The sequence below is a fragment of the Lemur catta genome, chromosome 11 (genome assembly GCF_020740605.2).
Source record: "Lemur catta isolate mLemCat1 chromosome 11, mLemCat1.pri, whole genome shotgun sequence".
Classification (NCBI taxonomy): Eukaryota; Metazoa; Chordata; class Mammalia; order Primates; family Lemuridae; genus Lemur; species Lemur catta.
This window is the reverse complement of record NC_059138.1, coordinates 91,260,746-91,288,672: the sequence shown is the minus strand read 5'-3', so window position 1 is coordinate 91,288,672 and position 27,927 is coordinate 91,260,746. Positions and strand designations below refer to the sequence as shown.

Sequence of the window (27,927 nt, the reverse complement as noted above, 5' to 3'; positions counted from 1 at the left end):
CAGGTGGCCGCTGCAGGACAGTGTGGCCCCGACTCCGGGCTACTCACAGGTCGCTGGTGTGGCAGGGGTAGGGCATCGCCTGCGCCTGTGCCGCGGGTTCCGGAGCTTCCTGCCCCGTCTGCGCCGAAACGATGGCTCTTTCGATCATGTCTTGCAGTGGGACAAAGACGTAGTTATATTTGAACCCATCGGCCGGTAGACTCTGAGGATGGAACTTCCAAGAAGGGTTTTTTACCACATCTGTCCTCATGCTGTATAAGACACTGGTCCGGATTGTGTATGTGACATGGGGCGGCAGTTTGAGGCTCTCTGATCTGAAGTTCTTGCCTAATAAGGAACTGTTGAATATGACACCTAATGGCAGAAAAGGGAAACAACAAAGCATCATCACAACTTAGGGAGTGGCTTACGCCGTGTCTGCGCTGGGTCGGAGTGGCAAGCTGGCAGGACTGCGGGACCCCCCTCCTGCACACGCGACCCAAGCCCCAGGGCGGCAAGTCAGTCACAGGCAACTGGTGGTGAGCTTGAACGAAGACCTCCTGACTCCTGGTCCAGTGCTGCTTTTTATTTAATAAAACCATGCAGCAGTGTCATCAACACAAAGAAATTATTTGTTTGGTATCTTCTGTAGGACTTAAAAAACACATGAGGCTGTCCAGATCATTTCTTCCCTTGAGTTGCAGATAGAACTCAATGTGCAGAGTCCGTCTCTTTGAGGTTACTTATCATTCATAATTTAATAAATGGATTCTGTTTCCTGCCACGTGCATTCTTTGAATTTCATGCAGAAAGCTTATTATGGGCTGAATCGTTACTCCCCTCTCCCACCCTCTGCCAAACTTATATGTCAAAGTTCTAACCCCTAGTATCTCAGAATGTGACCATATTTGGAGACAGTATCTTTAAAGTGGTATCAAGTTAAAACGAGTCAGTTAGGGTGGGCCCTCATTCAGTATGAGGGTGTTCTTATGGAAAGGGGAAATCTGGACACAGTGATGCAGGAGGAAGACGACGTGAAGATACACACAGAGAGGACAGCCATCTGCAAGCCAGCGATCAAGGCCTGGAGAAGACCCTTCCCTCTCAGTCCACAGACAAAAAACTATGGAGGCCTCGATCTTGAATTTCTAGCCTCCAGAACTGAGAGATGATTAATTTCTGTTGTTTAAGTCCGTGACAGTTTGTTACAGCAACTCTAGCCAATCAATACAAACCCTCAATTAAAAATAATTAAATGTTTGCTCAAAAAGAATATGAGAACACACATCATGTTTATCTTGAATAGGTGAACAATTAATAATGGAGTTGAAGTGACCATTGTCTTTTCTCTGTGCTCAACCAGGATATCAAGACACCGCACCGTCTGGGGAATGGTCATGCTTGAAGGTGCTGACTCGGGGAGGTGGGGGGGGAGGGGATGGAGGTATGACTGCATGGTGGGTGCCAGGCGCACTGTCTGGAGAATGGATGCGCCTGGGGCTCTGACTCAGGGGGACGGGTGGGACACGGACAATGTATGTAACCTGAGCTTTTGTACCCCCATGAAGAGCTGAAATAAAAAAAAAAAAAAAAAAAACAATATCTCCTCACTTAAAATTGACCGTTTGCCCATTTACCTAATTTGACTCCTATTGTTTTTTTCTCATGGTTTCACATGACTTTTTCATATAGTAAATACGTTTATAACAAAATGTTTATTATATCTAAAAAAAGATACTATGATAAAAATAAAGGTGATGGAGGGAATTAGAGTATACATTTAATCAGGAAAAATATAATTTATCATGTGGGATTTCACCGTGGCATGGTATCATGAAGCAGTGAGACCAGAGGTAAGGATTAGTGCTGGTCTCGGGATGATGGAAATGACATTAGTCATTACAGCACACACACATCTTTTTGTTGGCTCAACGCAAATATTTCTACTTTATCTTATGTTTTATCTGGAAAGGACTTCTTTTCTTTCTGAGCCCTCATAAGGCACCCTCAGGGAGAAATATGCAAAATGACAATGTATTTGAGCTGGCACCCTTGTAAACATATCTTTTTCATAGAATACTCACTGGCCAAGAAGTTGTTCTGCTGCATGAGCTCCTGTGCTTTAGTCTCCAGGATGTCAACAGACTCCACAGCCTGGAAACGGTCCAGTGCTACACAGGAAGAGAGACTGACCAAGATGCTGCCCAGGAAGTGGAAGCGTCCAGCCCCTGCATGGTTGAACATGGCATCCAGCATCCCTCCTACAGAGATCAAACAGATTGGGACAGATCAACTTCTGTTTCGCCCCAGTGCTTCCTGCTCATAAAGTGGAGATTGCACAAATGAATTTGGAAATGAATATGAATTCCTTCACTAAAAAATTGCTCCAAAGAGTCAAATTTTGTTCACATGCAAAATTTGCCACTTACTTGCTGAGTGTAAACCTTCTCATTTTATAGACATTCTCTGTGGCACTGATATTGACATGTAAATAAAAAGAAAACAGGTACAGCACAAAGGGTGGCACTGCAGACCGAGGGCGTGTCAGACTGTGGGAGGAGACGGCCGGAGGAGCAGGAGGAGGAAACCTCGACAGGTGGCGGGGAAGAGCCTTCCACAGTCAGCTCAGCAGTTTCAGGGGGAAAAAATTAATGCTCCAACATGGAGTCAAATAATGCTAAAAATGCATTCCCTGAAGCAGCAAGCATTTTGGGAAAGTAATTTTATAACATTAATTTTGCAAAACCAATTATCAAGGAGTATTGACATTGAGGAAACCAAATCCTCATGCTGTCTCCATCCCAGGTCTGCACATTCGAAATGAAAATAGAAATATCAGTAGATTAAAGTTGGCAATGGCTTCTTGACTGTGGATGCTGAACAGTAAACATTTTTCAGGGCAGAACTCTGAGGATGTCTCAATATTCTCTCTCTGGTTTCAGGAAGGAGCTGGAAAAACCAATGATAGGGAGTAAGGCAGGATGAGAAGAATGCCTGGACCCTTGAGAGGGAAAGTGGTAGGAAAGATTCCAGAGCCCCTGGGTGGCAGAGCTGTGGGGGAACCGAGTCGCTCAGGGGGCACTGCCAGTGGGAGAGTCACAGAACAAGGCCGCCCCGTCACTACAAGGCAGGGTGAGTATGCCTCCCTCTGCCGTGGCGCGAGAGCAAGCGGTTCCGCCGGGCCCTGTCCTGTGAGCAAGATGCCCCTCTAGTCAGCGTGATGTTCCCAGCAGAGACGTCTCCACCTGCCCTGGGCCCTGGATCCTATTCAGATCCAGACAGTCTTTTTTTTTTTTTTTTTTTCTTCACTGCTCAGGACCTTATAAAGAAAATAGAAGAACCGAGAAGAACTGAACATACCTGGAAACATGCCAACACGTTTTTAGACACCCACAACATGCACGGTAACACACAGCAAGCTGTAAAACTATACAGACAAAATCACAGTTCGGGACAACTGTCAGCTGCCAGTGACCACTTTCTTGGCCATGAGAGCTGCTTAATCTCATCTCAGGTAGTGGGCGGGGGACCTCAGCGTCTGACACATGGTCCTCCCATAAAGGACCTAGGTTACAACTAGCTCCTACCCAACCCCAGATCTGTCAGATTGACCATAACCGTCCATGGGAAACACAAGTAAGAAAGAAATGCAAGCATGATTAGAATCTTCTGGGACAGGGCTTACAAGTATACATGACACGCAATCTTTTCAGCACCTTTTAATGTTACAGAAGAATATTATATAATTCTGGGCAAACATTGGTTGGCTGACATTCTGGATCTATATTATTTTGCTCTTAAATACCTGAGTGCATTCCCTACCCAACAATCCTTGATGATCACCCCTGGGAGGACTGTCACCAGGCAACCCCACACCAGACTCTGACACGAGCATCTCATTGGAGCTCAGGAATACCCCACAGAATGGGAGTCCCCCAGGTGCGTCTTCAGTGTCAACCCTCCGTCCCTGCCTGCTGTGTGCAGGCCCCGCTCCCTGCTGGCCTCCCTCCATCCACTGACCTTCGAATGCTCCAGACTGACCGCTTGACAGTCAGCTCCCCCAACCCAGGCCCACGGCCATCCTCCACCCCAGCCAGAAGCGTGCCTGCCCCCCCCCCCGGTGGGCATTTGTCCCATGACACGGCAGCACCGGTCTCCCCTGAGGGCTGCCTCCACCTCTCACAGCACTTTCCTCCTCAACTAGGCTTCTCCCTATTCTAAGATCCTCCAGACTTCCCGGGTTCCTGGATGAAGTCTGGGTTTGGCCTGCTAGGCGCTCTGCCTGCGTTTGAAAGGCAGCTTGGGGCTGTGCAAGGGGCCAGGCCTGAAGGAGAAATTATGTCAAGATCCATCTCCGTCATCCTGAGATGTGTGGAAAATTCACTTAACACGTCTCGGCCTCAACTTCTTCCCTGGCAAGGAAAGAATCATTTCCATCCACCAACTTAGGGAGCTGAAAACATGTAAAGTCCCAAATACCAGGAAGTGCTAGGATTGTTCTGCCATGCAATGCTTCTCCACTGCATTGCTCACTGTTTCTCAAAGGTCATTAGTTGTTACTGCGGCTGTTACTGTTGTTATTACGTTCCAGCAATTTCGAGATCTCAGGCCAAGACACAAGTGTGAGGATGTGGGAAGGTTGGATTTCAGATCATTTTAAGCTTTTGCTAAATATCTACAGTAACAGTGAGATGGCATGGTCTGAGCGCCAGTCCTGTGCCAGGCACAATTCTGGCATTTTTATGTATTATCTCACTTAATCCTTCTATTTGTAGAAAACTGTCAGTAGCATGTTCATTTTAAAGTGTAGGAATTAAGGCACAAAGAGGATGAGCAGCCAGTAAGTGTCAAAACCATGATTCAAACACGCACCATCTAGCTCTGGAGGTCAGGTTCTTACAAATGCGCCAGGCTGCATTCATATTGGGTGGAAAAATATAAAACTATGGTTTGATATTATGCCGAAAATACTCAAACATCGGGAATTCCAGACATCCGGGAATTCCATAACACATAGTAGAAAGAACACATGATCTCGAGTTCAAAGAATTGGGTTCCTGCTTCCACCAAATATTGAAAGAGGCAGTCTCTAAGCCTCAATTTTATCATCTGTATTTCAGAAAGAATAAAAATCTTGTTAATGTTCCCCACGGAGAGATCAAATGGGAAGGAAAAAAAAAAAAAGACATGAAGCTATCTAGTGAACAGCAGAAGACCAATTAACTATTGCCATTGGAAAGCACACAACACTGTCATAGAAACAGCCCCTTAATTCACAGTTTGGTAAACCCTGAAAGGTATGGTTAAGTGAAGACAGTCAAACTGAATGCACAGAAGATTAAAACAAGCTCATCAGAAAATTCAGTGAGAAGAAAATCCCTCAAGCCAGAGCTCTCAGATGGCATCAACATCAGAAACGTGTAATTGACTGGAAGTTTTCATCTCTCATTTATTTCTACAGTCAACAATTTCTAAGGTTTAAGGCAGGAAAGGACCTTTGTCTATTTAGCTGACATCATTTAGAAGGATCCACAGCACTGGGTCTTCTGTCGCAGTGTGTCCTGAGTTCCCCAACTAGGACAGGGCATCTCAGCAGTCTTTGGAAAGGTTCTGAGCTTCAGGGCCACTGTGGTGGGCGCCAGCCAGCCTTTCCCTCAGCACTGACACGGAGGGCTGCAGGGAGCAGCTGGTGGTCTGCCCTGGCCCTCCTTGCTGAACAAGAGGCGCTGAACACAGGGTGGTTGGTTTAAAGAGTTTCTTTTGGTGTGATGCCCATCTGGCCCGGAGATGGGGACACAGGGCCTCTGCTGTCTACTGGGCCTCGTGGACTATAGGTGAGATGCAGTCCAGAGCCTGCTCAGCAACCCCTGGTAGACAGCTGAGGCTGTTTAATCCTCAACCTCTGTGACAGATGAAACGAGATAAAGTGTATAACATGCTTGGTACTCACGGTGTCTAGCACAAACTGAGCACTCAGTAAATGCTTCCCAGCATCACAGTGATCAATATGCTACATAAAATTGATTTCTAGTAGAGGAGCAGACAAAACACACTGCCTTTATGTTGCTCCAAGACTCAGATTTTGGCTCAGGTAACTTGGCACAACCAATCTGATACCCTGTGTGGCAGGTGGGTTTCCAGGTCTCCACCTGCACCTCCACCCAGTCAAGACGGAAAGCTGGTACCCCAATGTATATGCCGTGAAAACACAGGTAGCTGGGGCTGCACAGCGGGGCTGGACCGGCTGGTGCAGAGGCAAAGCTGACACCTGTAGTTCTGAATATTTTCTCGTCCATTTTCCCATTTCCTGCTCTGAGATTGCGCCATGTCTCGGAGACGGCCGTGGGCTGGTGACTCCAGCATGCAGTGCCGACAGGGCTGTGCTGGGGGCCACTTCCAAGGCTTTCCACCCAGCGACAAGGGGCGAGGGGGTGTGTGCAAGGAGACAGTGATCCTGGAAGAGCCTTTACAAGGTGAAAATTCTGTGAAATAATTGATTCTTTAAAAAAAATTATATAGTATTTGTCTACTCATCTGTGTTAATATAAAATTATGTCTCATTTTCCCCAAAATGTTCAAGCAAAAGTGATGCCTTTGGACAATTCATCATGTTCAGTCCATGACCTTCTGCAGCCCTGGTGCACTGCCCACCACCTGCTAGAAATAGTGACGTGTCAGGCCCTGGAGACGTCACTGTTGCTGTGAAACTCTACTGTAAGGGGTGGTGTTTACGGGGTATGCGGCGGTTGTGATGACAAGTCCCTTAAGGAAGTTACTGTTTTCTAAATATTGTGGGTACAAGGCTAAGCCTGGATATTCTTGTGTGCAATGATGCCCCTGGAGCCACCAGAAAGCAAGACCCGTGAGAGCCATGTGCTGTGTAACCCGGCTCAGGGCCACAGGAGCGGCACCATCTCCCTGCTGCAGCCACTGCAGGGGCACAGGGCCTGGTGCCCAGGGCTGATGCCACGTGGCTGTGCTCCTGTGGCAGTTCCACTGTTTATCACATGGTTTACACTGGAAAGTTTTTTAATCTGTCAAAGTTTTAGTTTCCTCATCCGTACCACATAAAAAGCAAAACTGCCCACAGAGTTGTTAAAATTAAATGAAGTTTATATATATCCTTACTGTAACCTGATGTTATAATCAGTGCTTACTGAACGCTATTACCACCTTTATAACTGCTAAAGGAAAGAGCTAGGCGCAACTCATTAGCTTTAATTCCCCTGCATGAAACTAAACAGAACAACTAGAAAACAGGAGATCAAAAAGTATATTGTGGAGGGCTTTATTTTTTTTTATGGTGAATTGGAGAGTGTTAAATTTCACAGCAGGGGGCAAACTGGGGACATTTTCACATTGTGTTTCGATATTGCTGACCATTTGCCACTCGGAATATGTTGCTCCATAAGCTTGCCTAGTAAGCACGGTCAGACGATTTAACTGTATAATTCCAGGTGTTAAATGCAATAAAGAGCGACCTGGCTTCAGTACAGCGCGGTTTTAATCGTCTTCCAGGGGAAGAATCAAAGCAGCTTTGCAGACGGCCTTAGGGAGCTGAACCTGTCATCGCCGGGACACGCGCACGTACAGCCGTGTTGGCTGACTGCTGCCCTCAGCCGCACACCTGCGCAGCGCGGTCCTGTGCTAGACACCGTTCGCAGTTGTGACTGGGCGGTATTTGCATATCTAAACATGCCTAACCGTAGAAAAGGTACAGTAAAAACATGTATGAAAGATAAAAACGGTACAACCGTACAGACCACTTACCAGGAGTGAAGCTTTCGGGACTGGAAGTTGCTCTGGGTGAGCCGGGGAGTGAGTGGTGCGTGACAGTGAAGCCAGGACATCGCTGCACGCTTGGTGAGCGCTGCGCACTTAGGCTGCACTAAACGTACAGAAAAATTCTTCTTTCTTCAACAGTAAGTTGACCTTACTGTGACTTTTTTACTTTATAAATTTTTAATTTCTTTTAACTTTCTGACTCTTTTGTAATAACACAGCTTAAAATACAAACATATTGTACAGCTACAAAAAATATTTCCTTTTTTATATCCTTATTCTATAAGCTTTTTTACTTTTAAATATTTTATTTTATTTTTTTACCTTTTAAAATTTTTTGTTAAAAACTAAGACACAAACGCACACATTAGCCTAGGCCTATATTGGGTCAGGATTATAAATATCACTGCCTTCACCTCCACATCTTGTCCCACTGAAAGGTCTTCGGGGCAATGACACATGGAGCTGTGACAACAGCACCTTCTTCTGGAATGTCGCCTGAAGGAGCTGCCTGGGGCTATTTTACAGCTAATTTTTTTAGTAATAGTAAGTGCATTCTAAATTAATGATTAAAAAGTACAGTAAATATAGAAATCAGCAATATTTATTATCATTATCAGGTAATATGTACTGTAAGGAGTTGCAGGTATAGCAATATAGTTTTTTGGTGACTGGCAGCCCAGTAGGCTTGTCTACACCAGCATCACCACAAACGCATGTGCTACAATGTTATGACAGCCATGACATCACCAGGCATTAATTAAAAGCCAAAAAAGCAGCTCCACACAAAAACTCACTGGGTCTCAGGACACTGTGCAGATCTTCTTCCTTTGAGAAGAAAGCAGCAATATCCATGTGGAATAATAGCTCCTGCACAATGAATTAAATATAATAAAAATAAAATGTGGTCCAGTATTAATAGCAGGTTCTATCACTCTGGAGACCTGGAGTGCTTGCCCCAACCTGAGGGGATGAGGGGCACTGGTGTGGGAGAGGATGGAATGCAGAGGGCAGAGTGGGTGGAGCCCACCCTGAGAGGCCTAGAGCCAAGGCTCCCTTGTCTTATTGGATCGCTCCATCTCATACGATATGTAGTAACAGCTGGACCAGCAGAAAAGCCATAGGGCCCATGGAACAGGAGGCAAGGGAAAGACACATAGGCCTACTTGTAGTCTGGAAGGGCAACAAGAACAATGAGACATACATATAGGTGGACATAAAACAACATAGTATAAAATTCTACAATAATTTGGGGCCAAGCTTCAGATAATAATAAAAGTTGACCATTGTTACCCATTCAGTGTATACACCTGAGGACCCTAGATATGGCAGGTGTTAGCCAAAACAGACTAGGGGATTTGACATTCCAATGTGTCTGCCCCTAAAAATTATTTTCTACAAATGACTCCATCCTATTGTTCTAAATGAGTTTCTCAACCTAGGCATTGTAGACATTTTGGGCCCATAATTATTTGTTGTGGAAGGCTGTTTTGTGCATTATAGGATGTTTAATAGTACCCCTGGCCTCTATTAGATCCCAGTAGTATCTCACCAGCTGTGACAACTAAAAATATCTCCAGACATGACCAAATGTCCCCTGGGGGACAAAATCACCCTCAGTTGAGAATTATGGATCTGAACTGAGTCACAATAAGTTCCACCCATATAAAAAACTTATAGTCAGGTTTTAGTGCCTCATTCATAACACCACCAAACATTTAAGGAAACCTTCCAACATGAAAAAGAGAACTCAAAATAAACACATAGAAAATAATAACAATTATTAAAAAATAAACTAAAGTTAAAAATAACATTATTTTTAAATAGAGGTTAAAATATCAAAGAAATAATGACAGAAAAACTTCCCTTAATCGAAGGACAATACTCTTCATATCAAAAGGACCTGTTGAGGATATCTCTGCTTAGAATAATGGAAGACACTTTAGTGCAGACAAATTTTCCTACAAAGAACAACTAGAAAACGTGAATGACTTTTTAAAAGTCTATATGAAGGCTTTGAAGAGCTACCAAGGCAGCAAAGACTTGAAGGTCTGAGATCTGAGGAAAGGAAAGCACAGGAAGCCTGGTATGCGGTATCTCCCAGAACTGAGAGACTAAGCTTCCAGTGGTCCCACGGGGCTTCAAGTTCAGGACCTACCAAGGCCCTAGGAAACACCAGCTTTTTAGTTGAGATCTCTCACCACCCAAATAGAGTACTCCGTAAGAGTAGAGGGAAACTGAAAATTCCCCTTTTAAGACTGAATTCCTGCTCCATCAACAATTTCAGTCCCAGATTAAATTAGGAGAATGTGGCCCCACCCTAGCTCTCTACCAAAAGCAGTAAAATAACATTATCCAGGTAGGATAACACCATCAATAGACTCAGTTTTATTTCTACAATTTTTCATTCATAATGTCTGGTATTTAATTTAAAAATACTTAGTATTCCTGGAGATAAGACAGAATAGTGAAAAAATAAGAGGAAAATAGACTATAGAAAAAGACCTGCAAAAGATTCAAATATTATAGTTTACAACATGAACTTCAAAAGTATGACTGCATCCAAAAATTAGATGAAAATAGGGAGACTTTCAGCAGAGAACTAAAAACTATAAAAAATAATAAAATTAAAATTTTAAAAGGAAATATAATAACTAAAATGAAGAACTCCATGGGTATGTTTAACAGCAGATTAGACCCAACTGAGGAGAGAATTAGTAGATTAGAAAACTGGTAAGAAAAAATCCATAAACTGAAGCATAAAGAGAAAATAAAAGGTTGGAAAACACAGAAAACGTATAAGAAGCATATGGACACTGTGAGAAGTTTTAATCATATTTAACTAGAGTGGCAGACAGAGAAGAGCAGAGAGAGAGATGATTAGAAGCAATATATTTACTCACTGATTCAAGAAGTACTATAAAATCAAAGCAGTATTCTATCAAAGAAACCATATCTAAGTAAGTCATAGTAAAACTGCCAGAAAGAAACAAAAAAAAGAAAGAGAGAGAGAAAGAGTGTGGGGGGGGAGGAAGGGAGAAAGGTAGGGAGGGAATTTAAATAATTTAAATGCAAACAGAAGGAAATACAAATATCTCAACATGTTGTCAACAGAAATTAAAATACAGCCTCAAAATATATACAGCCTCAATTAACAGAACTTTAAGAAAAAAGATACAAATCCACATCATAACAGGAAATTCAAACACACACACTAAATGACTGACAGCACAAGGAGACAGTGAGAATATACAGAATTGCACGCAGCAATTCCAGAATCATCATGTATAGGAACCAAAATTGACCATGTGTGGGGACATTAAGTAAGTCTCAATAATTTTCAAACAAATTCATCATATTGACCGAGTATAGTCTCTGACCACTGCGAAATAAAGCTAGAAATCAGTAGCACAAAGATAAATAGAAAATCCCAAATATTCAGAAATTAAGCTATGAACTTTCAAATAACCTGAAGGTCAAAAAAAAAGAAAAACAATTACACTATACATTAAAATATGTTTAACTCAATGATGATGAAAATACAACATATCAAAACTTGTGAGATGCGGCTAAGGTCATGCTCAAAGGGAAATGTATAGTCATGAGTGTACGTTAGGGAAGAAGACAGTGGAAATCAACCACTCAAGTACCCATCTCAAGAAGTTATACAGAAAAGCAACAAATCAAAGACTAAAAATATAGAACCAATTAAAAAAGAAAAGCAATCAATGAAATAGAAAATAAACATAAAATTGAATAAACAAGGCCAAATATAATGAGGTTTTTTGAAAAGATTAATGAAATTGATGACCCTCTGACAAGACTGATCAAAAAGAGAGAAGATACAAATTTAAATTACAAGGAATGCAATAAGGAATATTTCCACATATTCTTCAGTTATTAAAAAAAAAGATTTTACTGAGTAAGATTACTCAGGAAATTTTTTTATCATGCTTTCCTTTTCAGGATGACATTTGTGAATATGAACCCGCAAAAACATGACAATAAAACAAAAGTGAGGAGGATGCAGAACACAGAAATCACAGTCTCCATCCCGGGAGAGCAGAGCATTCCCAGCAAAGCAGCCAAGTGGTGGCGGGAGCAGTCAGCACCCAGATGGGGACATGAGAGAGGGGCGCTCGGGTTGGGGGAGGGGGCACGTCTGTACAGACAAGAGGACTCAAGGCAAAGATGATCTGTAGGCACACGGGGGCAAGAGCAATGGATGGCAAGTGTTCCATGTAACAGCAAGAGAACACGGAACTCCGGGAAAAGGGAAACATTATGAAAAAGGAAATGTCATTACAGTGTAATAGCCTGGCTCTACATTGAACAATATTTATCTAATCATAATGTTTTATGACAACTGAAATGGTCTCGTAACTACAATGGGAGCAACTGGTCAGGGAAATGATATGGTGCAAGACTAAAACTGCATCTTTCATAGCAGGAAATCAATTGATATTTCCTACAACAAATGAATCAAGAAATACTACTATAGGCATATTGTTTAAGGATATAATGACCGATCCAGAAAAAATTGCTAAATAAATTTAAAATAATTCAAACTAGCAAGTGAAAATGGAAGCAGGGGCAGGATTAGGGGGCTCCTCTTCAGTAACAGAATCGATGTTTACAGACACGAGAACCTTCCTAAGAGAGTTAACTTTTTTGCAAACAGGTTACAAAATGATACGGACGATATGATCATTTTTGAAAATATATATACCTATGCTTGTATTAGTACATATATATCCACCTAAAAAAGAACCCTGAGGCCCTTACAATAGATATCAGTGGTGAGAAGATTACGGGTGGATTTTTTTTCTGAGTTATTTGTATTTTCTAATGTTTCTACAACAGACATATACAGTTTTTGCAATAATCAAAATTTAAAAACTTTTATAATGAATAAAAACAACAGCATGATTGGGTAAACATTCTTAGGAATTGCATCAATATAACTTCAAATGGTCATTTTACCCCAAGTCTCCAGATACTCATTATGTACGACCAGGTACAAATTTTTAAAGGATGCACGCAGTAAGGTGAGGTCATTCTTTAGCCAGGGAGTTACAAAAGGAGATTTGCATCTAGTCAGTGATCCATTCCCCGCCCCCACCCCGCCCCACCACTACCCCAGCCGTGAGGAATGCCTGGCTCCACACTGCCCGCTCACAGAGGCTGTGCAGGGCCGGACGGAAATAACCACCATCCCCACCACTGATGACAGGATCTCCAGACTCCGACTTCGGAGGGGAGCAGGAAGAAGGGAGGAATCATACCTCGTGAATCTCTAAATTCCATGTGAGTCCCGTATTCTGCGTCCCAGCATACTTGTAGGTCTAAACTAGGGTTTTTTCCCTTAATTTTACAACAGAAGTGCCTATGTGGAAAACCTATTCAAGAGTGGTGTTGCTTTTCGGCAGCATGTTAAACAAACGTGGCTCGAGTACAGTTCACACTCTGAGACGCTGATACTAACGCCAGGGCTACTGCAGACGCAAACTGAGGGAGCCATCTGTGTTCCGGGCAAAGCTCCCCCAGACCCACGTCAGTGCCTGACTGCCAACAGCGTGAGATGGGGACTCTGTCATGACAAGCCTTCCAGTACCACTTCATTTAAAAAAAAAAAGATGTTTTAATTACTTGAAAAAATTGTTTAAGGCAGTAACATTTATTTTAAAATATTATTAAATTTTCAAAGTAGTAATTCACCAATTTTCTTTTTCAAAAAAAGGGAAGTATTTTGCCTAAGAAAAGTCCCTGCCTTCCTCTAACCCTCATGCTTCAGGCAGATCCAAGCCCCTTTCCTATGCACAAGCAGAGCCCCAGGGTGCCAGGGACCCGAAGCAGCCTGACCCTCCCTTCCCCTGTCTCCAGGGGGGTCGTCCCCTGACAGCCTCCCTGGGCCCTGACAGAGAGGGGATTGTGCCCCAGCGTAGTGGTTTGTAAGCATGTTCACCTTCCCCTCTGCACTGCCTGGTGGGACAGAAATATGTCACACCCCTGTCCAGATTCCTGCACGGAACTGGCTCTCCTTGTGTGTTCAGCAAATGTTTGTTAAACACCTAAATGAATTCATAGATTAATCAATTGAGAGGTACAGTAAATGTTTGCTCGTTGATAATTTTTTTATCTGAGCTCCGCATTTTCAAATCACTGTGACTCCTTTCAATTTACTGTTAACTCTATAATAGTAATTTTTTTATAAACTTGCTTTGTAACTCCAGTTCTTATCTTTGAATAAGAAGGCTTCCTTTTTCACTAAGTTCTTCATTAGTCAAGCCCTGAATCAGCAAATCAGAAAACTTCAGGTATAAACAAACTTTAGAGTGTATTTAGTTCAAGCCCTTCACGTTGCAGATAAGAAAAAAGTAACAGAGAGGAAAAGTGACTTGCTGGAAGTGATCGAGCAACCTCAGGGCCCAAAGGTTAGGACCTAAGTGTCAGAGCCCTTTGGGCAGATGGACCCTGACACACCCATCAGCACACTTACCGTACGTCTGGAGTTTTTCAGTAAGATTGTCTACATCAATGTGCAGCTGGCTTTCTACAAAGTTTCTTACAAATTTGTTTCTCAGGGTTTCCTAAAGGAAAATAATACAGCTTAACAAAAAAAACTGCATCATTTTCTCTTATTGAATAATACTTATTAGACTTACTCAGAGTTTCATCATACAGAAAAAAGGCACATAAAGTGAATCCACTTAAAAGAAATTCTAAAACGTCACAACAAATAATAAGGTAACACTTGATTAGGACTTTACCTAGAAAAAAGTGTAAAAATTTAGGTTATAACTATAATTATGCCTTAATACTGAAAACAAAGGATGAATTAAGTGGTGACTTTTTAACAAAATTTTCTAGCGAACCTATATGATTACTTTCTATAAGATTCTTTTCTTTTTTTTTTTAACATTACCTTTTTCACAAGCAACTTATAAAGAGGGGTTTATTGCTACAAAAACACTGAAGAGAGGTTTCATAATTTCCCAAACTTTCTCTTAATGCTTTGATTTTTCAAATCATCATCTTTGGAAACATTTGTCATTGCATCATCTCTGCCATCCTCCTCTCGTTATTGAAGGTTCTAACTTTGCCTCATTTGCCAGTGGTTTTACTGTGGAGAGTACTTCAAAATTATTTTCATCAGCTTAATGACAATCTGCACCTTTGCTTTGCAATTGGTATGTGTTTATTTGCATCGTACTACCACGTACTTACAGCACCTGACAAGCGACAAGAAGCTGAGTGGGGAAGGTGCTAGAGCATCAGCACTCAGCGTCAGCATCAAGGAGCGGGTTCATCTGGGGATTTGCCAGCGCCTTGGGGAGTCTTTGTGTGTCATCCAGACTTTGTTTCAGCACATCACCGACAACATAGGAGCCACAGACAGGAATTCTCCAATAATGTATACCTTCTGTAGCTCCTTTAGCTCTCACACTCACTTCATTACATGGGATGGCTTTATCTAATCTTGTCTAAGGATGACAAGACTTTCTTATGAAACCTTGGTGCTCACTTTTTAATGGAATTTTATCTGTCTTCTTTCATTGAGCATTAGCTATCGCCCAGACAATGTGCAGGGCACTTTATTATGCATTACGTCATTTAATCTCAATAACATCCCATGAGGAGGTTGCTGTGGGCTTCACCCAGAGGCACTAATGACGCCACCTAGTGGCACAACCAGGCTGGTTCCCCATCTGTAAAGGTAACAGTCTCACAGGAATGTTGTGGAGATTACATGACCTGATGCCTAAGAAGGTGTCAGCTCTACTACAAACTACAAACCCAAAGACACTACATACAAGGTATCCCTGAACATGATCCCAATGCTAAGAAATAGAGTAACAATGTATGACATTTTATCCTATGCAAGATGAAGAGTTCTTCAAGTGATTGAATAAGTGACTTTAATTTCTGACATAACTGCTTAGTAAACAATACTCAGCTAAACCGTAGACTTCTCAAGGGGCCACCCATTCTTGCAGCAGGGTTAGGCACTCCTTCGTGTTCTCATGGTACTTTGTATATTCTCAACTTGGCACTTACAATATTGCATGTAATTAGTTATTTGTCGCTGCAGCAGAGACCTTATGAAGTCTAAACTATGTACTATCCGGCCCAGTAACAGCAAAGATGTGCTGATGTCTGTATTAACAAATTAATTCATGAACAAACAAAACAAAGGAGAAGAATATTACAACAATAGCTGTAATTACAACAACAGTTAACACATGCACTTAACACGTCACTGTGGCCTCTGTGACGATGCGCACATGGCAGACCAACGACCAGGGTCCCCTGCAGCACTCTGAATCTGTGTCAGTTTGCCCTAAGGCCACACCTCCCACTAGCTGCTCCTCGCCCGTGACCTGCACATCAGGCCAGCTGCTAGCAGCCACTGGACTCTGCTGAGGCAGGACTCCTCCCTTGATAACTGGCATTAGCTCCATGCCTCCCCCGTGGCCTTGTCCGATGTCCATGAAATTTCAGGGCAATCAGGATGCTTCCACCAACTTCCCCCTCTCTCCTTCCCTCAGGCTCTGACTTCCTTGCCCCAGGCTTTCTGGGTCCCTCTTCCTTTGCTCCACCAGCCTTTTCCCAAATAAAATTCTTGCACACGTAATCCTGTCTTGGAAAACCCAGACTCACACAGCAGCATTTCCTCTGAGAGTGAACCTATTCCAAGTGCTTTACCTGCCCTAACTCGTTTACACCTCGTAACTGCCATCACCTCCTCATCTTTCAGGTAAGAGACCCAAGGCACAGAGAAGTTCAGTGGCTAGTCCAAGATGACACGGCTGGTGGGGCTGGGAATCAGACTCAGGAGATTCTGGCCCCTGAGTCCATGCTCTGAACTACTCGGCTGGTGGGTAATAAATACGCCAAACAAGAATAAAAATATGGGAATTTTTTCTAATTCTATCAGATTTTAGGGTAAGTTAGAGCTACATAAATGCCCCAAACGTTATTAGGTGATCTACCTAAATCGAAGTTTTACAGTCAATGACTGACAGGCTCTGAAGGAGTTGGGCCATTTAAAACCACAACCCACTTAAATTTGTAAATGTTAGAGTCTGTCAATACAGAATATTAGTAAAGGGCCATCGGTCATTGTCATAGAACCCACAATTGAAAAGTATGCAAACCATCTAAAAAGCATTACTTTTAATGTCAAATTTAAAGCACAGGTAAATATTAAGAAATTATTAATCATTCTCACAATAGTACTGTATTGCATGGGCATAACACTGAAAATTCACAAAAAGTTTTCACACATCCAATTCTATGTCCATTTCATTGGTCACCTGGGAAAACCATACCTGCTGTGACCTTGTAGAACCCTCTAACGGGCTGCTCCGTGTCTCAGACACATGCCAGCCATCAGCTCCCCAGCCCTCAATGGCAAAGGCGGTCCCCACTCACCTGCAGTTGCTTCAACATCTGCCTGTTTCCACTTCTCTGGAAAAAACTGAACATTTTCAGCAGTGTTTCTGATAAAGTTTTTAGTTTGTCCACAAAATTAAAAGTGTAATTTGCCTGCAAAATGAAGCATATTTGGATACATCTCTTATTCAGTTGTTCTGTTAGGATGAATCTTCAGTCCTGTAGCAACTACAACAAGAAAATCCACAGGCGTTGTACAGATGTGGGCACCAGAGCTGAGCCCTGCCACAGCCTCCTACAGGTTGGCTGACACCTCCCTCGACAAGGTGAAAGGTTCCAGTGTCCCCATATATAAGGTGAGTCCTCCGGCACCTCTCTCCTTGACTCTGCCCATGCAAGTGCCACCTGCCTGTTCGTCACTGTCCCCCCCAGTGTGAGGCTCAAAACACAACTAACCAAATTAAACAATATTGCCCACATTTCTCCCTCAAAAATATGTTCTCGACCAGTATCTATTTATTTGTTTTATGGTATCCAACACTACTGAGGGTAGAGTAAAAGTGTTTTGTTTTGTTTTGTTTTGTTTTTTATTTACTGCTGCTGGCAGAGTACATTGGTGTAAGACTTTTGTAAAATAATTTAGTATCATAAAAATGCTCACAGTCACCAATCCATAAAAAAATGCACGTGCCTTTCTCCTTCAAGATAAAAGGACTGTATTCTAAGGAAATACTTTAAATAAAATATAAAGCTATTTCCATGGAAACATCTGTTGCAACAAAATTACATTTAATACTGAAAATGCCAAAGAGACGAGGGTTTGAGAATCCAACCACATCTCCCTTGGGTCACTAGGAGACCCAAGTGTGGCACCGGCAGCCACTACAGTAAACAGAGGAAAAGCTTCACTCTCCGCTTCAGCCTTCAAGGAAAACAGGGGTAGAGAGTGTTATAAACACTAAGATAAATTAATATTCCAATATCTTGGTACCAGGCCTGGCACACAGTAAATGCTCAGTAAATGCCAACTACACTGGTTGGAAAATGTATACAGATATGCTGACATTGAATAATGTTATTAATGCAACCAATTTAGAAGATCTTTAAAATATGTTAAAACTACAAATAGAAAACACACACACACACACGCACACACACACACACACACACACACTACATATGACAACCCTCATCCAACAGACCCCGCATTCTTCAGCCGACAGTCTAGTAGTGGAAGGCAGCTTAGCTGGGCTCATACCTCTCTGGCCGGCAGCACCATCAACGGGACACCCAGGGAGAGTAAGCAGCCAGGGAAATGGTGCTCCTTCTCCCGGGGGGCACAGACGGGCTTGGGGTGAAGCTCCTGCGACAAGCACCCAGCCCGGACCCTGAGCAGCCAGGGGACAGGACGAGGGGAGCCCACCACAACAGGCGGCTTGGCCGGACACGCTCCCCGCCCCACAGCAGGGGGACTCCTGACACGACAGGGCTTGAAGTCCTGTCCTTTCCTAACTGCCCAGACTCCAGTCCCCCGTGTGGGCCCCCTTGGAAGCTGGGCCTGGAGAAAGCCCATCTGCCCCCTCAAGCAGCAGCGTCAGGGACCAGCGGGGGTGCCAGAAGCAGCTCCAGATAAACCAAGCAAACAAAAACTGCACCCCAAAGGCTGTGAAAATCAAACTGTCATTGGAGCTGCAGCCCACAGAGTAGACTGGGAGCTGTTGGTTAAGCCTAAGTAGGAAGACCATCTGTGCAAATAAAAAAAACATTCCCGCACAGGCTCAGTCTCCTCACATAAAGCCAAAGTACCCAGGATATAATTGAAAAGCATCCATCGTAAAAAGAGCCAGAGAAAACACAGCAGGAATTTTAAAAAGCAATTGATTGACAAATCAGATAGATGTTGGTGTGATCTGGCTAGTATTTTAAAGCACCCATCACCAAAAATGCTTCAATAAGCGATTATAAGTCGTCTTGAAACAAGTGAAATGCAGAAAATCTCAATAAAGAGAAAGAAGCTATAAAAAAAGAACCACATAGGATACTACAGAACTGAAAGATGTGATAATACAAATAAAAAACATTCACTGGACGGTCTTGGTAGAAGGGCAGTGAAGGCAGTGAGCCTGAGGACTGCTCAGCGTACTGCACCGGTCTGAGCAACAGGGGAAACGGGCTGGCAGAACAGCAAACAGGGCCGCAGGGACCTATAGGACAATAATAAGAATTCAACCTTGGTAGCACTGGAGTCTCAGAAGGAAGTGGGGCTAAAAGAATATTGGAGGAAATAATGGCTGAAAAACTTCTTACAATTGGGGAAATATAAAAACCTACACACTCAGGAAGCTCAGCAAATATTAAATTAAATAAACTTAGATAAATCTACACCAAGGCACACCACAATTAAACTTCTGAAAACCGAAGACAGAAAAATCTTTAAAGAAGCCAGAGAAAAATGACATGTTACCTGTTGGGAATGTGAATTCAAAGGTTAGCAATCTCTCCCCTAAACCCTGGAGGGCCGAAGGAAATGCCCCAACATTGTTCATGATGCAAAGAATTGTCCATTGTGAATCCTCCATCCAGCGTACATGTCTTTCAGAAATGAAGGGAAAATAAAGACATTCTCAGATGAAGAAAAACTAAAAAAGCTGAAGTTCATCCAACAAAAAGAAAATACAGGAAAGAATCTTGGAGCATTGGGAAGGAAGAAAACCCAACAGAAAGAGCAGCAATGTGGGTAAATGCAATAAACTATCCTGTTCCTCATTAGTTTTATAAATCATATTTGATGATTAAAACAGAAATTATAACACCATCTGATAGTGACAACGATGATATTTAAAAGTAGGGAAAGTAAAGAGACCTAGTGAAAGTAACGTCCCCAGACCTGACTCAGAGTGGTACAATGTCGGTGCCACCAGACTGTGGTGTGTCACAGAGGTCTGCGGGTGCTGCGGTACCCAGAGTCACCACTAAGAACATCATTCAAAGAGATTCACTCAAAAGCACTAGTAATAAACACTTGTTTAGGATGGTGGTCCTAAAATTATTTTTTAGGGTGGGAATCCTCAAATATCTTCAAATGATCCACAGAAAGGCAAAAAAAAAAAAAAAAAGAAAAGAAAAGAAAAGAGAGAGAGAAATAGAGAGCACAATAGCCAAAATTTGGGAACAACCCAGATGCCCTACAGAGTGTAAATGGTTAAACAAACCGTGGTCCACACATACCAGCAAGAAACACGAGTGAACTGTTGTGGGGACAAATCTCTAGGGAATTATGCTATGGGGGAAAGGATGATCCCAAATGGTTATATGCTGCATCATCCCACTTATACAACAACCCAGAAATGACGACATTATAGAAATGCAGAATGGATTCGCGGCTGGCAGGGATCGGGGACTTGGGGGGAGCAGTGTAGGGACAAATGAGTGTGGCTGTGAAAGAGGGACACACAGACCCGCAGGGATGCGACTACTCTGCCTCAGTTCGGTGGTGGATACGCAAACCTATACAGGCCATGAGGCTGCGTGACACTAAATACACACACGTGCAAGTGCAAGTAAAACGGGGAAATCAGAGTCAGATCAGTGAACTGCATCCGTGTCAGAATCCTGGCCATGCTGTTGCACTATGGGTGGTGGTGTGAGATGTTGCCTTTGGGAAACTGAGTGAAGAGCACACATAATCTTTCTGTGTGGTTTCTCACAAATGCACGTGAATCTCCAATTGCCTCAAGATAAAGCGTTGATTTTTTAAAAGAACATGGAAGTCTGATTGAAGAGAGGCTCACTGACCACAGATGGAATAATTTGAACATCAAGAAGAATATTTGCAGTGGACTGAAATATATCAAATAGGTTTAAATCTATGATTTCAAAATAATATATTTATAACTGATCACCTTCGGAAGATTGGAGGGAACAGCCGAGGCTCAGAGCTCAAAGCTCCACCTAAACATGGTCATGATTCTCAGCTAGCCTGTGATTAAAGTCTTATTTTCACTTTCATCTCATTAGAGCAAATGACCTGAGTTTTGGTTTCACCTATATACCACCTACTAACTGCTGATTTTAGAAAATGGCCTATTCCTCTCTTACTTGCAGTTATCTTTTGTTTAAAAAACACAGGAAAAAAATTAAAAGGTGACTGGGTCATAGCACAAGATATTAGTTCTGGGTTTATTTGCTCTGCTGTATCCATTATTTTCTTATTTATATCACCCTCTTCTCTCCTCATTCAGACCTTTGCTTATTCAAAGAGGCACAAGGCAGAGATTTAAAAAGGAAGTAAATGGGACATTCAGAGTAGAGAAAAGGAAGAGGTTTCTTTTTCACTTAGCCAAAATCAGGAAGAGCAAAACCCAGGGAGGGAGCATCTCCCCTTCCTCTCAAGCCACCTTATACTAGAAAGAGACTGCTTCCTCCCCATCTTGGAGGGATGGAAGAATGGATGGGTGGATGGATGGATGGGAGAAAAAGAGGAAGGGGCCGTGCGCCATGGCTCACACCTGTAATCCTAGCACTCTGGGAGGCCTAGGCAGGAGGATCACTTGAGGTCAGGAGTTCAAGACCAGCCTGAGCAAAAGTGAGACCCCCATCTCTACTGAAAATAGAAAAATTAGCCTGGCATGGTGGCACACGCCTGCAGTCCCAGGTACTCAGGAGGCTAAGACAGGGTGATTGCTTGAGTCCAGGAGTTTGAGGTTGCTGTGAGTTAGGCTGGTGCCACGGCACTCTAGCCCAGGCAACAGAGCGAGACTCTGTTGCAAAAAAAAAAAAAAGAGGAAGTCTTCCCTATGGCCCCAGAAACGAAGGGACTTGTGCCCTGACCTTCCCAGATAGAGGACATGGCTGGGCAGGTCATCTGGAGGGCACGTGGCCAGTCCTCCAGGACGCTGACACTCACTGCCAAGGCCTGTGTCTTCAATCGACACACAAATCCATTGCAGTGTGAAACGACGAGGTAGAAAGACTTCCTGGGACTTCTTGTATATGTTTTTTGCTCCCTGTACCAAATTCCAAGCCTTCAAAGGGATTTGTGAAGAGAGTCTCTCCATTCCTACTCTGTCCCCCCAAAACTCAGTTCCAAACCCAGAGGGAAAATTGCTATTGGTTCCTCCTGCAGCTTCCCTGAGGTCCTCTATATATTTATAAAAACAGGTTTGTAGGTTGGTATTCTGTTTTTCTTCACTCCTACTGCCCAAGTTTTCCTTCACTTTGCCTGAAATTCATTGAGCAGTAAATGTTGAAGATCAGTTTATATCTGAAGATCAGTTTATATCTAATTCATTCTTTTTAATAAGCTGCATATTTTTCATTTCATGGATGTACCAACATTTAACCAATTCCCTACTGGTGACCAGGCTGTTTCCCATCCTTAATGCTCACAAACAATGGTACAAGAAAGATAGACTTTTTCATGTGTGAATAAATGTGTCCGTAATGTTGACAGGTATTCCCAACATGCCTCAAAGTCATATACTCCCAACAGCTATGTTTAACAGTGTCTTTTTCCCAGTACCTTCAACCAACAAAATATATCACATTTGGGGCCTTTATTATTTTGGTAAGATATCTCATTTTTTAGTATCTTATTTTGGAGATTTGCATTTCTCTTACTATAAGTAAGTTTGAGCACCTTTTCATTTGTTTACAACCCATTATGCTTTTTTTTCTCTTTTTGAATTATATGTTTATATTCTTTGCTCATTTTCTAATGTTCTGCTTAAATAATTAATGAATTAAATTTTTTTCTAATAAAACTCCATTCCCAAGTGGACAGGATCTATTGCTAGGCAGCTCAGAGAGGAAGAGGAAGACTGCATAGGTGGCAACCTGCCACGGGAGCCTGGAGAAGATGGTACGAACCTGAGCCTCCCCACCCCATGACCTCTCCTGGTCATTTTTCACTGCCCCTCCCTACTCTTAACACTTTTAGGAGTAAAAAAAGTGCTAACCCCACCTTTATGGGCTCTCCTTCATCAGGGACTAAATGACCTAGAGGGGCCCAAGAGAGATTTTGAGTCCAAGGATGTAAACTCTAGTCCTGGTTTGGCCATTGACTGGTCACAAGAACTTGAGCAAGTTGTCTCAGCTCTCTGGGCTTTGAGTGCTGTATTTGCACATTGGATACAGCAGTAATACCTGTCTCTTACAGCGTGGAATGTGGCTGTTTCTTTGTTGGTTTCATGCCTTCCATCTCAGGGACATTAACATGAACTGGCAGGATTGGATTTGAAGGCTGGGATGATGGAAGTGCACAGACATCCAATGTCAATAAAAGAACAACATCCATACCCATCTCAGGGACTGGATATTATCTAGTCTCACAAAACAAGTGTATTCACAGGCCTCCTGATCCTGCTTTCTAGGAGAACTTCTGTTTTACAGGGGATTATATCAAACAAGTCTATTCGCAAAATGTAATTACCTCTACTCTGGGCAAGTTTGCTGAGTTTTGATAAAATGTTCCATGTCGGACGCTTTCATCTACCTGAGAGCCTTGCTCCAGGCTGAGCCACTGACAACGTGCTTTCAGACCACTAGTCAGATGCCTACAGCCAGAAGGCAGACTGCGGTGCATTCTGTTCCCTCTGTAGGGTTCCCTGGGGGTGACCTTGACCTGTCTGGAGGTCCTACCAGTCCCCTTCACTGCTGTTCTGCTGTGTAAACAGTCCCAGATACGTGCAGAGCCCGTGTGGCTTCATGTAGACTCCAGGTCTGGGCAGCTTCTACTTCTCTGGCATTTTTCATCTTTGATAAGTATCATAGAGCCAAAGATTTTCATGTCTATTCAGGTTAATCATCAGGCTTTATGTCCATTTAATGATAGCAATAGCAATAAACTTGTGCTCATCTTTAACCTGTGTGACTTCAATTCTCATCCTCCCAAAGGTGTCCCTTTGAAGGTAGTCAGAGGTCTGGGGACAGGTGAAATGCATTGCCACACAAAGCTATAAAATATGTGGTAAATATTTTAAATGAGGTACTCGGTATCCCAGGCTGATGATAGTAAAAGAAGCTTTAGTGTACAGGATCCTTACTATTTGATAGCTAACACTATAAATGTGGCCAATGAAAAGAACCCATTTGGTGCTGTAGAGTACACCAGACTTGAATTCGAACCACGTGCTACTGTTTACCAGCTAATAAATTTGGAAAGGTAAACCTCCTCAATTCTTAATATTGTGATCTGTGAAATGGGTCTAATAATGCCTACCCCACCTGGTACTTGTGAAAATTAAATGAGAGAGGATTTGGGAAACTGTCCATGATGGTTCCAACAACCTTGTAGAAGTAAGTGCTCAATGAAGAGTGGTTCAGTGTATACTTAAGACAATGGAATTGTTAATGTTAGAGTCCCAGAACCATGAGCAAAAGTCAGACTCTCCATCTGCCCTCCTCTGTTGCTCCAGATTCAATCACAATCCACTACACCAGAGAGACAAGATCGAAAGCCAGCCTCTCACCACCATAACCCAATATTCCAGTCCTAAAGCTTGGGTCCAACTCCCTCCACAGGAAGCAGTCTCCCCACGCCCTCCATCACTGGGACTCTGTGTCTCCTTCACACCATGATCGGTTCCCCTGAGGCAGAAACTGAGTTTTATTAGTATGGGAATCCCTAGTTGGAGAATATAGTAAAGTGAAGCAGAAAAAAAAAAAAAACAACATTGGCATTGGAGTTAAACAGACCTGGGTTCGAATGCCATCTCTTCCACCTGTGGAGAAATTTTGACAAGGTTATTTACCCCAAGACTCAGTTTCTTTACCTGCAATTAATGCTAATTCCTATCCTTCCTAACCAACAGGAGATCTTAGCATTGTCAGGAATTCCTCCCCAATACCTCTCCTTCTACCTCTAGTCAATTTACGTTTGATAAATTAAAACGTACACTCAAGAAGTGATGAGTTTGACAGAAACTCTTTATACCTCAGTAGTCTCATTTTTCTAAAGTAAAGAAACCAACTTACAACTGGCTGTGCCAGTTATCAATTTACCATCTGGTAACTCACAATCTCGTAACAACCCTTCACTGCCTGCTCTGCAATAATGAAGATGGGCCTTTTAATAATTCTCTTTTACCAGTGACATAATGCTAAGCTTTGCCAGTAGAGGAAGGAGTAAGGATGATCTCTTCCTGGTTCCAGTGTGCTACTTCTGACAGGCTGCCACAGAGTAAGCCCCTGCCTTGCCCCTTACCTAGCTCCTCCTCTAGCTCATTGGAGCACAGTGAGTGCAGCAAGCATAGCACCCTCTCATGGCCAACATCCACAGCATCCCAAAGAGTGGTTTCCCAGGAATGCTGCTGGTGCAACATGGCCCTTGGGTGACTTCCCCAAGCATGTTCTTTTCTAGCTTTGCATAGTTAAGAAGTACAGAACTTCTCCTGGCACCCCAGAGTGCAGATTCCCAGCAAGTACCACCAAAGTGGCACCTCAGTGGCTTTCTCCACCATCCAGTGGTCCACCGCTGTGCTCTGTCCTGTGACGTCTGGGTAGCAAGCATGGGTGGTGAGGCTGCTGCTAGTTTTGCTGCTTCCGTGGGTGCTCGGCTCCAGCACTAGGGGCAGGAGCTGCTCCCTGCATCTGCCACTGCTGCGTTCTTCAGGGTTCTCTTTACTGTTTCTAACCAATTCCCTGTTACTCTAATACCTTTCTTTTTTTTTTTTTTTTTGACACAGTCTCACTCTGCTGCTGCCCAGGCTAGAGTGCTATGGTGTCAGTCCAGTTCACAGCAACCTCAAACTCTTGGGCTCAAGCTATTCTCTTGCCTCAGCCTTCCGAGTAGCTGGGACTACAGGTGCACACCACCTCACCCGGCTAATTTTTTCTATTTTTAGTAGAGACAGGGTCTCGCGCTTGCTCTGGCTGGTCTTGAATTCCTGACCTAAAGCAATCCTCCCACCTCGGCCTCCCAGAGTGCTAGGATTACAGGCATGAGCCACAGTGCCTGGCTCCAATATCTTACTAAAGTAATTATTTATATTAAATATGGCCTGTTTTCCCTTTTCTGCTTAGACCCTGATGCTATACTAACTAATAACAAAAGGGACAATGTGCTTAGAAAACAGCAATCATGCAGATGTCATGGAAAGAACTAAGAAGAGAAGGTAATGAGATTTCTTACATATGTCAAGATCACCTAAGTGCCAAAAACTACAGTTTTAAACACAATCTGATATTTTCAAAAAATAAATAACAAAGAAACTATTGGGATGTGGAGTTGGCAAAGGTGGGAAGCCACAGGAATTAACGCTGGGGCTTGGGAGAGGCTGAGGAAGGGAGGCCAGTGCTTTGCCGCCTCGTGTGAGGCAGGGCTCTGCACAACATCTGCAGGGTGACCACAGTCACCAGGTGGGTTGGGTGGACAGGGAGCTCCCTGGTTCTCACTCCTTGGCTCACATACCCAGCACAAAGCCCTGTTGACAGAGAGTACCTGGACCACAGGGAGAACTAGAAATAGGCCATCACAGATCAGCTTTCCTGCCACCAGCACCAAGCCAACCTCAGCCTGCAGAAACTTTCTCAGGCACAAATTAGCAGGACCCCACAGGCAGGCCTGTCTAATGTCTGCTTCAGTGACTTTGGAGCCAACTATTGTCAGAATAAAAGAGACACTCTTGGTTCTCTGACAGAGGAAGCTTCTAACGACCAAAGTGAAAGTGGAAGTAATACTTAGCTCAATTTTTTGAGGGAAAATTTTTAATTAAGAGAGCAATTTGAACCACATCTTGTCCTCCTCAAACTGGCCTTGAAACAAAAATCTTCGTCCATCAATGCAACGTCACAAGCTTTCTGCCAGCAAACACTGGGCATCGCCGGGCCAGGCGCCCGCAGTCTGCACAGACGGGCGAGACGGGCCCCTGCCCCAGCGAGTGCACCACCTGTCACAGGAGTCTGAGGCTCAGCGGGCCCAGGGGCAGGTGGCTGCTGAGGAGTGACCTGTGGCTGGTTTCTGTAAGCCTCTTGCTTGTTTTTTTAGCATTCAGCCCTATGTTCATGCAGTAATTAGCAAACTGTCCTCCCTTGGTTACTGTTTTCACTGTGATTCCAGACCCAGCTGCAGAGCCACAAGGACAGGCTTTGCCCGTTTCGTAGATGACTCCAATTATTTCCATTTTCAAGTGGTAAAAGACGATTTAGAAGAGGCAGTGCTGAGGGCTGGATTGTGTCCTCCCAAAATGTATATGCTGAAGTCGGAACCCTCAGTGCCCCAGAATGTGACTGTATTTGGAAATAGGGTCTTTAAAGATCCTATTTAAAGAGGCAATTAAGTTAAAATGAGGTCACTGGGGTGGGCTATAATCCAGTCGGACTGGTGTCCTATAAGAAGCGGAGAGGAGGACACAGACACGCGGACGGAAGACCACGTGAGGACAGGAGAAGACAGTCTCTGCAGGCCACGGAGAGAGGCCACAGGAGAACCCAGCCCTGCCCACACCTTGATCTCAGACTCCAGCCTCCACAGTGGTGATGAAAATAAATGTCTGTTGTTTAAGCCACCCCGTCTGTGGTACTTTGCCATGGCAGCCCCAGCAAACTGATACAAACTGACACAGGCAGTGCGTCAAAGACTTCAAACTAACGGACTTGGCCTGGATTCCAGCTCCACCACTTGCTGGCTGTGTGACCTGGGACAAGTTAACTTTTCCTCCCTTAGCCTCAGTTTCCCTATCCATAGAATGGGGATAATATTAGTACCTATCTCTGTGGTGGTTGTGAAGAATAAATGACATAATCCATGTAATGTGCCTGGCCCAGGGTTAA

At 43.4% G+C, this 27,927-nt stretch overlaps 1 protein-coding gene across 4 annotated transcripts in view; it reads right to left on the bottom strand.

Moving 5' to 3' along the window:
- Window positions 1-27,927, bottom strand: part of LOC123647677 (ATP-binding cassette sub-family A member 13-like) — a 399,770-nt gene that overhangs the window by 292,834 nt on the left and 79,009 nt on the right. For all 4 annotated transcript variants that reach the window (XM_045565332.1, XM_045565334.1, XM_045565333.1 and 1 more), the window contains exons 21-24: window positions 17,197-17,310; window positions 14,261-14,351; window positions 2,064-2,240; window positions 48-354 (exon numbers count right to left, since the gene is read on the bottom strand). In XM_045565332.1, coding sequence (XP_045421288.1) covers window positions 48-354; window positions 2,064-2,240; window positions 14,261-14,351; window positions 17,197-17,310 — 689 coding nt within the window. The remainder of the gene's footprint in view (window positions 1-47; window positions 355-2,063; window positions 2,241-14,260; window positions 14,352-17,196; window positions 17,311-27,927) is intronic.